Source organism: Bufo gargarizans, chromosome 1 (assembly GCF_014858855.1).
Source record: "Bufo gargarizans isolate SCDJY-AF-19 chromosome 1, ASM1485885v1, whole genome shotgun sequence".
NCBI classification, from domain to species: Eukaryota; Metazoa; Chordata; class Amphibia; order Anura; family Bufonidae; genus Bufo; species Bufo gargarizans.
Window position 1 is genome coordinate 302,964,802 of NC_058080.1, and position 16,680 is coordinate 302,981,481.

The 16,680-nt window shown below is 47.0% G+C and overlaps 1 protein-coding gene across 2 annotated transcripts in view; it reads right to left on the minus strand.

Moving 5' to 3' along the window:
* RASGEF1B (RasGEF domain family member 1B) overlaps window positions 1-16,680 on the minus strand; it is a 49,405-nt gene that overhangs the window by 10,371 nt on the left and 22,354 nt on the right. For both annotated transcript variants that reach the window (XM_044305016.1, XM_044305006.1), the window contains exons 4-9: window positions 12,835-12,972; window positions 8,812-9,024; window positions 8,656-8,730; window positions 8,384-8,479; window positions 8,198-8,300; window positions 6,202-6,281 (exon numbers count right to left, since the gene is read on the minus strand). In XM_044305016.1, coding sequence (XP_044160951.1) covers window positions 6,202-6,281; window positions 8,198-8,300; window positions 8,384-8,479; window positions 8,656-8,730; window positions 8,812-9,024; window positions 12,835-12,972 — 705 coding nt within the window. The remainder of the gene's footprint in view (window positions 1-6,201; window positions 6,282-8,197; window positions 8,301-8,383; window positions 8,480-8,655; window positions 8,731-8,811; window positions 9,025-12,834; window positions 12,973-16,680) is intronic.

Sequence of the window (16,680 nt, forward strand, 5' to 3'; positions counted from 1 at the left end):
CCGCCGTCCAATTGTCTACGCCCGGGATGAAGATCGCCGAGATCACTGGGACATGGGCTTCCGCCCACTGCAGAATCCTCGCGGCCTCGTCCATCACCGCTCCGCTGCGCGTCCCCCCCTGGTGATTGATATAGGCAACCGCTGTGGCGTTGTCCGACTGTATCCTGACCGGACGGCCCCGCAAGTCGTTGGTCCAATGGCAGAGGGAGAGGGAGAGGTAGATGGCCCAGAGCTCCAGGATATTGATGGGTAGTTTGGACTCAGACAGAGACCAGACTCCTTGGGCTGTCCGGGTACCGAAGACCCCTCCCCAACCGCGGAGGCTGGCGTCGGTCGTAATCACCGTCCATGACACCGGCAGGAAAGACTTTCCCGACGACAGGTGGTCCGGAACCATCCACCAGGCGAGAGCCTCGCGAACGGGCTGAGACAGCGAGATCCTGAGGTCCAGTGAATCCCGGGACTTGTCCCAGGAGGACAGGATGAGCCGCTGAAACTCCCTGGTGTGGAACTGGGCGAACGGTACCGCCTCGAATGAGGCCACCATCAGCCCCAGAACTCGCATGCAGTTGCGAATCGATACCTTGCGACGCCGGGTGAGCAGATCCACTGCATTCTGAATGCCCGATCTCTTGTCCAGAGGCAGACGCACCACGGCAGCCTCGGAATCCAGAGTCATACCCAAGAACCTGATCCGAGTGGTAGGAGACAGGCATGTTTCCGTCGATTGAGAATCCACCCGAAGCGAGTGAGCGTGCTCATCGTAATCCGAAGACTGTCTGCGCATTGCGATGCTGACGGGGCTTTGACTAAGATGTCGTCCAGGTATGGGAGAAGGGTAATGGCTCTGGACCGCAGAATCCCCAGAAGTGGTGCCAGAACCTTCGTGAACACCTGCGGGGCTGTCGCCAGACCGAATGGCAGAGCGACGAACTGGAAGTGATCCGACTGGATGGCAAATCGGAGGAAACGTTGGTGAGAGGTAGCGATAGGTATGTGGAGATACGCATCCTGCACGTCCAATGACGCCATGTGTTCCCCCTGCACCAGTGAAGCCACCACGGAACGGAGAGATTCCATTCTGAATCTCTGAACCCGCAGATAACGGTTCAAAAGTTTGAGGTCCAGCACCGGTCTCACATCGCCCTCCTTTTTGGGGACCACAAACAGGTTGGAATAAAAACCTGTAAACCGCTCCTCCGGAGGAACCGGAGAAATCACCCCCCGCACGAGCAGGGACTGGACGGCGTGCAAAAAAGCCGCGGCCCGGGTGGGATCCCTGGGAGGCTGGGAAAGGAAGAAACGGTTGGGGGGAAGGGACCTGAACTCTATTTTGTAGCCCGATGAGACTACCTCGAGCGCCCATGCGTCCGGAATGTGCGCGTGCCAAATCTCCTGGAACCGGAGAAGACGCCCCCCCCCCACCTGAGAGGGCGGGGGCAAACCTTCATGCCGAAGGCTGCTTATTTGGGGCTGTGCGAGGTTGCTGAGCACGCGGACGCCAGGCCTGCTGGGGCTTAAAGGACGGGCCTTTCCGCCGATCCTGATTGGGCGGTCCCACCGCAGAGGAGGGCGCTGAACGGGTGCCCAAAAAACGGCGAAAGGACTGGAAGCGTGAAGACGATGATCTGGCCTGAAAAGGCCGCTTCGCTTTGGGTTGGGGCAGATGGGTGCTTTTCCCACCCGTAGCCTCTGAGATTATCACATCCAGTTTTGGCCCAAAAAGCCGAGCCCCAGAAAACGGAAGCTTCAAGAGGGAGCGTTTAGAGGAAGAATCAGCCTTCCAGGCCTTGAGCCACAACTCCCGGCGGATCGAAGTGGCGAGAGCTGAGGCACGGGCGACCATCGACCCAGCATCCAGAGCCGCGTCACAGAGATATTTTCCCGCATGAGAAATTTGGAGCGCCGACAACTCGAGCTCAGCGGGCGGGAGGTTGGACACAATGTCCTGGCTCAACCGGAGGGACCACTCCGAAACCACCTTGGCTACCCAGGCAGATGCGAAAATCGGACGCAGTGCCGAACCGCTCGCCGTAAAGATTGACTTAGAGAGTGACTCCACGCGACGGTCCACCGGATCCTGGAGGGAAGAGCCATCCGCAACTGGAATGGTCGTAGATTTAGCCAAGCGAGCCACCGGCGGGTCCACCTTCGGTGGGGAGGACCATTGTTCCACGGTCTCGCGTGGAAAGGGGTAGGAGGAGGTCTAGGCGTTTAGGGACAACAAAACGCAAACCTGGCTGGTCCCAAGCCTTGGTGACCACGACAGAAAAATCTTCGTGTAACGGGAATGTCTTGGGGGTCTGCTTTGCCCGCAAAAACGACACCCCTTGTTGGCTAGTGGAGGGAAGGTCCTCCTGAACCCGGAAGGTGTCTCTTATCGCCGAAATCAGGCTATCCACCATGGAAGCAATCTGAGAAGAATGCTCCAGATCCACATCTGCATCCGAACTCCCAAGCTCTCCCTCTGACAGTGCGTCGCCTAACAGGGAGGACGCCTGTGACAGGGATCCAGGAGCGGGGGGGGGGGGGATGCTAAGGTGTCAGAGGAGGAACGGGTGCCTGCTCTGGGGCGCTTACTAGGAGGCCTGCCTCTGGATTGCGTGCAATGCGGTTGCGCGGATTGCACCGGTGGTGATTTCTCCACTAAACGACCCAGCAATGAAAGGGTGGAATGGGAGATCTTAGAGAGGTCCTCCACTGCCCGTGACAGGGACCTTGCCCAGTCTGGCTCCCCCTGCACAGGGCGATCTAAGGCTTCTGTGGGCTGCTGTGCCCTAGGGGGATTGCTCTGCGCAGGTTTCTGACAAGCGGAGCACAGTGATAGTGACTGGCCACGAGGGAATTTGGCTGAACACACTGAGCAGGCATAGTAAGTGGGTCTACAAGTTGCCTGAGGGGGGTCAGTGGCCGGGTCAGACATGGTCAGAGCTCCTGCTGGACGGGGCATCCATCGCCTACCAGAACGGAGTGAAATCCCAGGTCCTGTGTCCTCCACGCTGCGCCGGGAAGAAACAGGAAGTTTTAGCAGGGCGGGAGAATAAGCCCCGCCCCCTACAGCCCGGGAGCGGCAGCCTAATTGAAGAGAGAAAGTCGCGCCTCCCCCCTTCCATGCACGTGACCTTTTTCTCAAGGCTATACAGATTAAGTTCTTTAACCTCCTAACAGTTGAGTTAAAAATGGAAAAACCCTCCCAAAAAATGGTCACTTTATTATAGAATTTTAATATGTGTCTGCAGTAAATCTTGTTGGCGCACAACTCAGGGGACACTATTGCATTTTCAACCCCTTAGTGACATAATTAATTTTAGCTTTAAGGACCAATATTTTTCCACTGTTCTAAAAAATAAAAAAATGTAATATATATATTTTATTAGTTGTAGTTTTTTTTTGTAGGTGTGTAGCTTGGAATTTAGCTCTGGAATGCTTTCAAACAACAAGAGTTGCTTGCTTCTAGCTGCTACCATTCAGGAGATATCGGCAGCTAGAACAGTTAGGTGGTTAAAACTAACTGTGCAGGAATCCAGAGGGACGTGGGTGCCGGGTAAGTATCGTCTATATGAAGGGCCCGGGCATTGTGGGGGAGGGTGTATTTCTACTATTGGATAACCCCTTTAAGTCTATCCTGGTATCCATTTTATCTATGCCTTTTTATAGATTGGGTCTCTAGAAATGGACCCAGTATTCCAGATGTGTTCTCACTAGCGGTCTATACAGTGAGATCACAATCTCTATCTTCCTACTGGTTATACCTCTAGCTATACAGCCAAGCATCCTACTTGCTTTCTCTGCTGCCTGTCTACACTGTGCACTCACTTTGTAGCTGTCCGATATCGGGACACTTAAATCCTTTTCCTTTGAAGTTCTCGCTAACACAGAGCTGCCAATATGATATTTAGACTGAAGGTCACTTCTCCCCAAGTGCGTTATTTTATATTTGGAAACATTGAACTGCAGTTTCCATTGTTTGGACCATTTTATGAAGTGAAGCTAAATCTCTTCCATGTTAAAAAACCCTCCTGGAATATCAAACTTATCACACATTTTTGTGTCATCAGCAAACAGACAAATCTTACGTAGCAAACCCTCTCCTATGTCGCCTACAAAAAAATTAAATGGATGGAACCTTGGGGTACACCACTTGTGACTCATCTCTCCTTAGAATGTTCCCCATTACCAACAAAACTAATACCTATCCAACAGCCAACTGCAGATCCACTGAACTATCCAGGTATTAAGTCCAATCTTCAGCAATTTATCCATCAGCTTGTTATGTGCCACTGTATCAAAGGCTTTTCTAAAATCCAGGTAGGCAATATCCAACACTTATGACATAGTCAAAGAAATCAATAAGATTAGTTTGACATGATCAGCCCTCAGTAAAGCGATACAGTCAAGACACCACAAGAGAGGCTTAGGGGCAACTCTGCAAATGTCCTTGAGTGGCCCAGCCAGAGTCATGACTTGAACCCAACAGAACATCTCTGGAGAGACCTGAAAATGTCTGCTCACCGACAGTCCCTATCCAAATAGACAAAGCTTGAGAGGATTGGCAAAAAATGCCCCAAATTCAGATGATGCACCTTGGTGGCATCATATCCAAGAAAACTGAGGCTGTAATTACTGCCAAATGTACTTAAACTAAGTACTGAGTAAAGGGTCTGAATACTTAAGTCAATGCAATATTTAAAAAGGGAACCTGTCACCTCCAACAAACTTCCCAAGCCGGCAGCAGTACCTTAGAGTAGGCTGCAGCATGTTTGTAACGATCATTTTCTTTCTGCAGACAGAGAAGCAGAAGCTGTAAAAACGTTCTTTAGTCCCCTGCCGGCACGCTTCTCTAATCAGGCTTGAAGTCACACAGGCAGCGACCTCCTTACTTCAAGTCACGGTAACCACGCACCCTTCCCTGCCCCTACGCTGTGATTGACCGCGCTTATGCACGACAGTTTGGCTGGCTTTGCCGAACAGCCGGCTGTCAGTCACAGCGAAGGGGCAGGGAAGGGGACGCGGTTACAGAGACTTGAAGAAAGGAGGACGCTGCCTCCGTGACTTCAAGCCTGACTAGAGAGTAGAGAAGCGCGCCGGGCAGGGGATTAAAGAACGTTTTTTACAGCTTTTGCTTCATCTGCCTGCAGGAAGAAAATGATCGTCAGAAACACACTGCCGGCTACTCTCAGGTACTGCTGCCACACTGGATGTTTTTAGGAGGTGACAGGTTCCCTAAGTTTTTCCCTTTCAATAAATAAGGAAAGATGTCTAAGTCTGTTTTCAATTTCCCATTATGGGGTATTGAGTACATAATGTGAAAAAAATGAATACTTTCTGAACGCACTGTGGACTTTTTAATAATCCGTACACTGCACGCTCTGCTTTCTGAAGATGTCTGCCCCTTATTTTAGGGATCCGTGTGGTTTCAGCAAACGGATCCCCACCAATCAAAACTTCAGGCATGTCAGGTTTTTGAAAAATATAGGTACCCTTTAAAAGCATGCAGTCATAGTGTCATCAAAAACAAATTGATATAAAGCCCAGATGAGTTTTTTAAAAAATTTTCTGTTAGGCTACTTTCACACTAGCGTTCGATCGGATCCGTTCTGAACGGATCCGATCATAATAATGCAGACGGAGGCTCCGTTCAGAACGGATCCGTCTGCATTATTTTTAGCATATAACAGCTAAGTGTGAAAATAGCCTCGTACGGATCCATCCAGACTTTCAATGTAAAGTCAATGGGGGACGGATCCGCCTGAAGATTGAGCCATATTGTGGCATCTTCAAACGGATCCGTCCCCATTGACTTACATTGTAAGTCTGGACGGATCCGCACGCCTCCGCACGGCCAGGCGGACAGCTGAACGCTGCAAGCAGCTGTCCGCCTGTCCGTGCGGAGGCGAGCGGAGCGGAGGCTGAACGCCGCCAGACTGATGCAGTCTGAGCGGATCCGCTCCATTCAGACTGCATCAGGGCTGGACGGCTGCGTTCGGGTCCGCTCGTGAGCTCCTTCAAACGGAGCTCACGAGCGGACCGACGAACGCTAGTGTGAAAGTAGCCTTAGGCAAAAGAATGGAAATTCAGCTTTCTCGTCTCCTCTCAAGTGTCCCGATGAGCAAAATGCGATTAGACTACATAACAAAAATAGCATTCAAGTCTTCTATATGATCTTGCTATCATGTAAGCAGCCACAGAAGTACGACATACCTCCAAAATATCAAACTTTGCAGTCTTGACTTTTGCCCATGTTTTCTTCAGCCGAGAAACGGGACTCATGTTCATTCCAGCTGTATCAAGCAGAAAATGTGTGATGTATCGTATACAGTGTATGTACAACATGTATTGATCATTTTATAGTTACAGAATAGTCATATACCAAGCAGAGATTACATAAGATTTCAGTCATATACTAAGTTTTAAAGGAAATGTGTCATCAGGAAATTACCTGCTGTTCAAATCACTTTTCTTCATGTTTAAATTTTTTTTAAATAATTTTAATGATGTTATTTTATATTTTCCATGTCATTTTTTATATTTAAACTAAAACCAAAAATTCTGCAATTTTCGCACTGGCCACTATATATTTTAATAGGCGCCACTTCTTCATCTGTACAGATCACTTTACTGCAGCTATCTCATTCTAATCCTGCCTGTAATGATATCACCTCTGTGTATAGATAAGACAGAATCCACCATTCACAATGGGCGATTGTCAGAGCTTATCTATTCTTTCCTACTACAATAACCTCTGCACAGATCACAGAGCATGGCTAGAAAACTATAGAAGTCAATAGGGTCCCTTCTTGACCATTGTGTATATAGCGTATTTGGCTACCGTAAAGCAATTTTTTAATGCTGTGGTGCTCAGAATAGTTCAGGCAAGATGGCCTCCCCGATAATCATGTTCAGAAAATAAAATAAAAAATAATCTACAATCAGAAAATAAAAAAATAAAAAAGGATATATGTGTTACTACTTGCTTTTTACTGACAGGTAAACATTTTGCCAACATTTCCTTTAAAGTACAACTTCTTCAGTAATATATTAAACCAAGTTCATAATTGTACAATTTCCTGTTACTAAATAAGGGTCCATTCACACGTCCGTTGTTTCTTTCCTGATCTGTTCCGTTTTTTGCGGAACAGATCTGGACCAGTTCTGTACCCATTCATTTTCAATGGGTCCTGAAATAAAATTCTTCAGGACCCATTGAAAATGAATGGGTAAAGAAGTGGTCCAAATCTGTTCAGTTTTTTGCGGAACAGATCAGGAAAGAAACAACAGACGTGTGAATGGACCCTAAACAGCAGTGAATTGTGGGAGCAGAACTGACAGCGGAGTTGTGATAAGACAGTGTTTCCAAGGGCAACCAGGAGGATTCTAAAAGCAGCAAAGAGTTAAGCAAAGTATTTGTGGATTTTCTTACTTTTATATGTAGATTTAAACAGCTTTGGCCCTTTTTACCATGCTCTCAGACGTAAAGTTCAAACTAAAAATATTCATGGATAAGCTTACTTAACACCTACTCCTGAAACACTGCCAATGTCACGGAAATGCCTGAAACTATTCTCACCCTCGTCTAATACAAACTGAATAGTTGCCTTTAGATACTAATGGCCTATTTTTAATTGTGCTTTGACCAGGGAGCGTTATCATTTACAATTAAGAGTATAATAGTTAACAAGTTTCCCAAAGTGATTGGCACCGTACTAACAAGATTGTGCCAAATTAAGCCTGATCAACATAAGTTATCAGCTCTAGTATTGAATAAGTGTGCTGCTGACATAATGTAAAATGTACAAGGGATGAAGGATCGTAATGAGCATTTTCATGAGCCAAGGGAACCCTTATAGGGGACTAAAAATCGACTGGTGCACTTTATGGACCCGGTGTTGGGCTATGTTCATAGACGCCTTGCTGTTACTCAACTTACATGTCCTACATTGCCATTTACTATATGACATGCATTCCTTTTTGCAGGGTTAAGAAGGAACCCAGGAGTCAGGTAGCTAGTACAGGTAGAATATTTATTAATATTAGTCTGTGGAAGTTATCATTACCAGGCCACCAAAATTCTCAAATTCTTCAGGGTCTGACTAGCTACAGTCTATGGTTCTATGACATGTACACAAATATATGATATACATTGAACTGAAAATGTAGTGTTGGTGCTTAATATGTATTCAGTAGCTGATATACTTACAAATTATTGCCATTAAAGAGTTAAAATTCCCAATGTTGAAACATTCCCGAGCTACATCGATAAAGAACTCAATAATCCTGGCTCTGTGTTTCTTCTTAACAGGCTACAGAGAAAGTAGGTAGAATTAGCCCTGAACACACAACCTAAACAGAAGATGCTCAATACGCAACACAATTTGGCTCCTACCATGCAGATCTCTGTTGCTACAAGGTAACTAAGGCGGTTGAACCACTCCACGTACGCTTCGAGATTGCGAGTCTTTTTTCGGTCACTGAAACGGTTCTTTAAAAAATAAAAATAATAATATATAATAGAAAGTTTTTATTATAAGCTATGCATTATTATACTATGTCCTAAATATATAGGAAGCGAGGGTGCTAGAGCAAGGGGGAGCTAGAAAAAGCCTGAGAGCAAGAGAGCGAGCACGAGAGCGAGCGCGAGAGCGAGCGCAAGAATACCTCATTGTTATCCAATGGATCCTTCTGCACAAAAGCCTGGACAAACTCTTCAGGTCCAATATAACTTAGCCTCTCCTGTAACACAAGCAGCAATGCTAAATGTACAGCAGAGGAATGGCACACTTCACCAACCCACTGCATGTACCCATTACTTACCAGCTCTATGTGGGTTAGCTGCTGGGCTAACGTATAGGGGTCACTACAGATACTGATGATGTCCCTCTGTATGGACTGTGGCTTGCTCTTCAAAATGGCCATACGATCAGCACTTTGGGCATTGATTTTTGCAATAAGTTCTTCATACTGGCTCAATGCTGCAAGCTTCCGAATGAGATTTTGTACGATCTGTTGAACATTTTTCCTGTAAATCTGGGAAAAGACACACACAATGTAACCAGGGTAAACTGGGGTAACAGGCATCTTATGAAAATAATAAGGCTACATGCACACGACCGTTGTGTGTTTTGCGGATCAGCAAAAACACAGATGGGGTCCGAGTGCATTCCGCAATTTGCAGAACGGCGCAGACAGCCATTAATATAACTGCCTATTCTTGTCCGCAAAACGGGCAAGAATACGACAGTTTATATATTTTTTTTTTTGCGGAACGGAGCAACGGATGCGGACAGCACACATGAATGGGAATGGAAAGCCACCTTGTACAAGCAGCTCTCGTTCTGGTCATCCGCGTATTACATGGACAGCTATTAACGTGAATGGCTGCTACGTAACACAACATTTCCTCTGCAGTGGTTCCTGCTAGGGAAATTACTTTTTCCAGAGAGCTGAGAGAGGAACATGGTCAAACCGCTGACTGTTCCAACAGCCTCATATGGAAAGGGCTTGTCTCTATTCATTATTTAGTATTTCAAATGCAGATAATTCTACAAAAAGCAGTGGAATCAAAGTCAAAAATAAATATGAGAAAGGTCTTCTTTGCTTTTAGGGTATAGGCACACGTGTAGATTTTTTTTTTATAACTTTTGAAGCCAAAGTCAGGAGTGGATCATAAAAGGAGAGAAAGGGAACCTGTCAGATACCTTAATACAAATCCATCTACCATGGGAGATGTACGCTGGTCACTCTAATGATGTTGGTCTCACACAATCCATGCCTTGAGAAATTGGCCTTTCATTTTTATGCACATTATGCATTTTGTTCACCCAGAGGCCGATCATACTCTTCCGGGCTGGGGCCAGGCAGTGTAGATGTACTCATGCATGGCCCTGAAGTCTTGCGGCAGATCACTGGGCAGACTGGCCACGAGTTGGATTCCTGCTGAGAGCAGGAGCGCACGGCGTCATTGGTTGCTATGACGCTGTGCGCTTCCTGCTGCCGCAATACAGCAATACACTGGTATAGATCATACCAGTGTATTACTGTAGTGCGGCGGCAGCAGGAAGCACACGGCATCATAGCAACCAATGACGCCGTTCGCTCCTGCTCTCAGCAGGAATCCAACTCGTGGCCCGTCTGTCCAGTGATCTGCCGCAAGACTTCAGGGCCATGCATGAGTACATCTACACTGCCTGGCCCCAGCCCGGAAGAGTATGATCGGCCGCTGGGTGAACACTGCCGTGTGCATTCAGACTTAGAATGTGATGACCAGCGCACATCTCTCACGACAGATGGATTTATATCAAAGGTGTCTGATGACAGATTTAGGACAGGTATTATTTCTCTTTTTTTTAATCCACCCTTGGTTATGGTTTTAAAAGCTGCATGAAAAACCTGCATGTGTGGCTGTATCCTGTGGTGGACTTAGGCTACTTTCACACTCGCGTTTTGGGCGGATCCACCATAGATCTGCAAAAACGGATCCGTTACAATAATACAACCGCATGCATCCGTCATGAACGGATCTGTTTGAATTATCTGTAACATGGCCAAGACAGATCAGTCATGAACTCGATCAGTTTTCTATTGTGCCAGTTTCGGCAAGCGGACAGCAAGTGCTGCAGGCAGCGTTTTGGTGTCCGCCTTCAGAGCAGAATGGAGACTGATCAGAGGCCAACTGATGCATCCTGAGCAGATCCTTTTCCTTTCGGAATACATTAGGGCAAAACTGATCAGTTTTGGACCGCTTGCGAGATCCCTGAATGTACCTCACAAACAGAAAGCCAAAGCGCCAGTGTGAAAGTAGCCTCAGATGTACAATAATGTCAGTGACAGCCCTGTGACAAGTTCTCCGTAAAGCGCTGTTCGTAGGAAATGACACTTTGCCAGAAAGCTTGCCCAGTTCAACTTATTAAAATAAACAGCTTCACCGCTGTCTACTTATGAATCATGCAGAAGTTATTTGATTACAGTCCTGGCACTGTTTGTCCCAGCTTTAAAGAACCCAAGTTCTTTGAACCCTGTACAGGACCACGGCATGTCGTCCACCTGGTTAGTCGCTGCTCTGCTTGCCCAATACATTCATGCATTCGTGAAAAAGAGAACTGTTTAAGAAGTTTTAACGCTATTTGATGGCACAAGGGCAGACTGCATGATGCAGCGATCAAAGGGTGTGCCAAAAACAAAGCCTGTTTTGATAAGGGTTTTTTGTGTGCAAAACATGACCATTCACACTGAATACAAAGAATTAGATGACAGCATTTCAGGAAGCTGGCTTTAATGTTTAACTATTCACGGAGCTGACAGCACATTGTGAAAAGGTTCAGTGCTGGGCGATTGGTGCCTGCCGAGTACGGCTGAGATAATGTGCCACTTACGAGTAATCTTCTCCTGGTCTACTCTGTCTTTTGTCCAGTTCCCTAATCAGCCCCTACTGTTGTGCACTTACATCATCCACACATATTTAATGTATCCATAAAACAGACAACACACGGATTGGAATAGGTTTATCCATGGCACCAGTAAGCCACCCAACTGAGGACAGTGGTTCATGCCATTCTCTGCGGGATCTGGATATGTCCTTGGAATTAAAGCCACATCTGCTGTGAAACGCAGGGAAGTTGGTCAATGAACACGACTAGTAGGTGATCAATAAAATATCTATAGGAAGTAATTTTGCAGGATAAAATAGAATAGAGGACTTTCAACTGTTCCCTAAAGGCCCTTTTACACTGGCCAATAAACGCTAGTTGGCTCTGATCTGCCAGTGTAAAGGTGCGGCTGAGTGAAATGCTCGTTCATCAAGTAATATGATCGTTCGTGCAGTCACCTACATAATCGTTTGCCGGCAGCAGATCATGCTGTCTAACCATGGTCTGCTGCTAGAAAACAATGAATCAGTATGTGGACGAGTGATGGCATAAGCAAATCACTGCTCCCTATACTGTGGAGGAGATGGCTTCACGTAAATGTAGTGGTCTCCTCCACTAACGAGCAGACACTTGCCAGGAAGGATCGCTTTCTTCCTGACCTTCGTCGGCTCTAGCAGTGTTAGGGCTGTTTCACACAAGCGACTTCATTACAGGAATCATGCTCTGTGTGCTAGCGCGATACTCCGTTCTGGACTTGCAGGAGCGCACAACGTTATCGTGATTTATAAGGACCTCACTGATACAGAAATCATACTGACAGCTGTATGTCACTATGATCCTGTATCAGTAAGGTAATGCAGAGGCACTCAGCATTATAAATCACGAAAATGCAGTGTGCTCCTGCAAGTCCAAAACGGAGTATCACGCTTACACACAGAGCATGAGTCCTGTAATGGACTTGCTCGTGTGAAACAGCCATTAAGGGGCCTTTATTAAGAATGTTTCATCTTAAAGACTTTGCCAGTTTGAAATAAACAGCTGCATTCTGGTATTTTGTTTTCTAGTGTTTAAAAAGTCATAAAAAAAAAAAATATATATATATATATATATATATATAATAAAAGGAACTGTACAGTACAATTTTCCTAACGGCAGAAGTCATGTGAGGAGTCACTCTCATGCGATGAAGCAAAGAATAACAGGCAAGAAGCTCATGTGAGCAGTCACTCCCATGTGATGAAGCATACAATATGAGAGAAACAAGGTTATGGAGTTCTCCGTGAACTCAATGTAGCATTCAGCCCTGTGCAGCGACATATGGCTACTGACTTGTCTTTAAGGAGCTGAAAGCATTTCTGAGAACTAATGCTTGCTTGTCTGGCAGCTTAATATAAGCTTAGCAGTAAAAGTGGAGTTTAGATTAAGAGTCCTCAGTTATGATTAAAATTGTGCAGCAATACCGGGTGCATACCTCATCTCCATGTGTGATGCGGCGTGCTGTGTCTTTGAGATTTCTCATCATCCTCTCATCTCGGAAATCATAAGGGAAGGTCTCTGTCCACTCTGTCAATAACTGAAGGATTTTGGGAGCAGTCTTCTTCATGTAACTCTGTGGATTAAGCAGATTGTCCCAACATTAAATGTTACTTTAATATAATTGAATTAATTTTGTAATTTACTCCGGCTGATATATTTTCCCATTACTTCATTATAACGGCATCCTACTACCGAGTTGAACGAGCAGGTCACACATGCTAAATTCCATCCATGAATGGCCACCAGCTGGGCAAAGGTAATGATACAGAACAATCTGCTTCTGCAAGCTGTGATAGGCACAGGAAGAGAGCTGAAGTAAAGAGGACACATCCTCTAAGAAAGTTGCAAGCCTAAAGAAAATCTAGCAGAGGAACTGGAGTGACAAATGGAGAGATCTCTGGACCCATGTGAGTTACAGGGCCGGTTCTAGCTTTCTAAGAAAGACTGTAATATACTATACAAGACAAACCAGTAGGTATGGCTATATTCATATTTCAATTTGAGCCTACGTAGGAGCTCTCCATGTACGCCTCCATCTATCCCAATGAGTAGGCATGTTGGCCATAAGTTCCCATTCTTGAATATAATATTACCATTTATAGTAATTCTGGAGATGGGTCAATAATACAGGGAGTTATTCTGATAGCCAGAGTGTGGGCTGCGGGTCATCAAGGAATTTTTTTTGCCCTAAAATGAGCAAAACCAGCTTCTACCTTGCGAGTTTTATTTTTGCCTTCCTCTGGATGGATGGATGGGTCTTTTTCCAGCCTAACAAACTAGGTTACCATTGTAAAATCCGTATACTGCATGTTATACTTTTTTCCTTGTGTATAGGGAAGCGCAGTAGACTACACTTTCCTATACAATAATTTTAAAAATCATTATGCTGACACATACACTGGGTGCATACAGATCTATGGACACGTAAGGCAATACTATAGATGTATGCCTCCGATATGCACAGAGCCTTATTGTTTTATGGGAAAGAATTCAATAAAACTTGTCATTTTATACATTTAATCCTCTGCTCTTGCCTAGAGAAGCCCATTCAGCTATGATCAGCAATTGATAGCATTCTCTGTGTAAGGCCTCATGCACAGGACCGTTGTTCTGGTCCGAATCAGAGCAGTCACTTTTGCGGCTTGGGTGCGGACCCATTCCTTTCAATGGGGCCACAAAAGATACGGACAGCACTCAGTGTGCTGTCCGCGTCCGTTGCTCCGTTCCGTGGCCCCGCAAAAAAAATAAAACCTGTCCTGTAAGCATTTCTACAATAGGCTGCCAGTTCCGTTCCACAAATTGCGCAAGGCACATAGGCGGCTTCCGTGTTTTGCGGATCCGCAATTTGCGGACTGCAAAACACACAACGGTCGTGTGCATGAGGCCTAAGGGTCTTATTAGACCGAACAATTTTGGGAGAAATTATAGGGAACGAGCATCCAGAGGAATGTTAATTCCCAATAACTGGTCCATATAATAGTGCCGCAGATCAGCCAATAAACTAGCAAATGTTCATTTGTCGGCTGATTTTCTACTTTCATCAGGATGAAAGAAAGATACAGAATCAGTCAAGACAAACAGAACTGCATGAGGAAGAATGACTGCAGTAGCAATCATTCCTCCAACCTGCAACAGGCCAGTAAAAATGAGCGCCAGTAGACGCGTTTATCATTCATCGGTATTTGTCCTGCTCAGATATCGGGCAGTCTAATATACATTTAAAGGGGTTGTCCAGGATAAGAACAAGTGGCTGCTTTCTTTCAAAAATAGCACCACACCTGTTCACAGGTTAAGCCCCATTCACACGTCAGTGTTTCACGGAAGTGTGCTGTACATGTTCTCCACGGACAGCTCACGTCCCCAATCATTTTAATGTGTGTATTCACACATCAGAGTTTTAGCACGGTCCGTGGGTTTGTGTTTTTAGCATGGATAAATGCTCTACTTTGTCCGTGTTCACGGATCCATCATGTCCATTATAGTCTATGGGTCCGTGAAAACCACAGATGCAACACGGATCCACCAGTGTTTCACGGATCATTAGGAAGAGATGCTTTGAAAAGGAGATTTTTTGTATAACTTACCAGTTAAATCTCTTTCTCGCTCTTCCTTGGGGGACACAGACCTTGGGTATAGCTCAGCTCCCTAGGAGGCGTGACACTAAGTAAAACTGTTAAGCCCCTCCTCCATCAGCTATACCCTCAGCCTGGAGATAGAGGCTACCAGTTGCGTGTCCAAGTAGTGAAAGGATAACAACCAATAACGGAAACAACCAGCCAGCAACCCAACGGGGCGCCAGACCATAACCCTGTAACCAAACACAGAAGGGTGGGTGCTGTGTCCCCCAAGGAAGAGCGAGAAGAGATTTAACTGGTAAGTTATACAAAAAATCTCCTTTTCTCGCCCATTTTCCTTGGGGGACACAGACCTTGGGACGTTCAAGAGCAGTCCAAGAAGGGAGGGACCACAAACCCAAGGCGGAACACCACCAGAGCATCAGGAAACCGCTGCCTGCAAAACCAGGCGGCCCAAAGCAGCATCCGCTGATGGATGCGTATGCACCCTATAGAACTTTGTGAAAGTGTGCAGAGAGGACCAAGTGGCTGCTTTGCACAACTGTTCAGCCGAGGCCCGATGCCTCTGCGCCCAGGAAGCTCCGACTGCTCTGGTGGAATGAGCAGTGACGCCGAAAGGCGGAGGTCTGCCCTTGGCTCGATAAGCCTCAGACACCGCCAGTTTAATGAAACGGGCAATAGCCACCTTGGAGACCGCCAACCCTCTGCGCGAACCCTCCGGAACCACAAACAGGGAGTCCGTGCGCCGAAAGGACCCGGTGACCTCCAAGTAAATCCTCAACGCCCTGACCACATCCAGACGGTGCAGTTCCCGTTCTCTGGGGTGGGAAGGAGAGGGACAGAGCGACGGAAGGACGATGTCCTCATTGATGTGAAAGGCGGAGACCACCTTTGGCAGGAAAGTCGGGGGACAGGCCGAAGCACAACCTTATCCTGGTGGAAGATCAGGAAAGGTTCGGAGCAAGAAAGAGCCGCTAACTCCGACACCCGTCGGAGAGACGTGACGGCCACAAGAAAGATGACCTTGCAGGACAGAAGGCGAAGGGAGACCTCCCGTAAAGGCTCGAAGGGGGCTGATTGGAGCGCCGAGAGCACCACATTCAGGTCCCAGGAAGGAACTGGAGGGCGGTACGGCGGAACAGAGTGAGCCACCCCTTGTAAGAAGGTCTTAATTGGCCCTAGAGGGGCCAGGGGACGCTGGAGAAGAATAGACAGCGCCGAAATCTGACCCTTCAGAGAACTGAGGCACAGCCCCAGGTCCAGACCCGACTGGAGGAAGGACAGGATTGTGGGAAGAGAAAACCGGAGAGGTGGGATGCTCCGGGACTCACAGAACCCCAGATAGGACCTCCAAACCAGATAGTAGATCCTAGAGGATACGGGCTTACAAGCCCGGATCATGGTGCGGACTACGTCCGCGGAGAAACCCCGTCGCGTTAAGACGGCGGTCTCAATAGCCACGCCGTCAAACGTAGCGAGCCTAAATGCTCGTGGAAGATCGGTCCCTGAGAGAGAAGGTCTTCCCTGGAGGGCAGTGGCCACGGTGCGTCTGCCAACAGCAACATTAGGTCGGCGTACCAAGACCGGCGGGGCCAATCCGGGGCGATTAGAATCGCGGGGACGCCCTCTGCCGCGATCCTCCGAAGAACCCGTGGCAGGAGGGGAAAAGGAGGAAAGACGTACAGAAGGGAGAATTCGCGCCACGG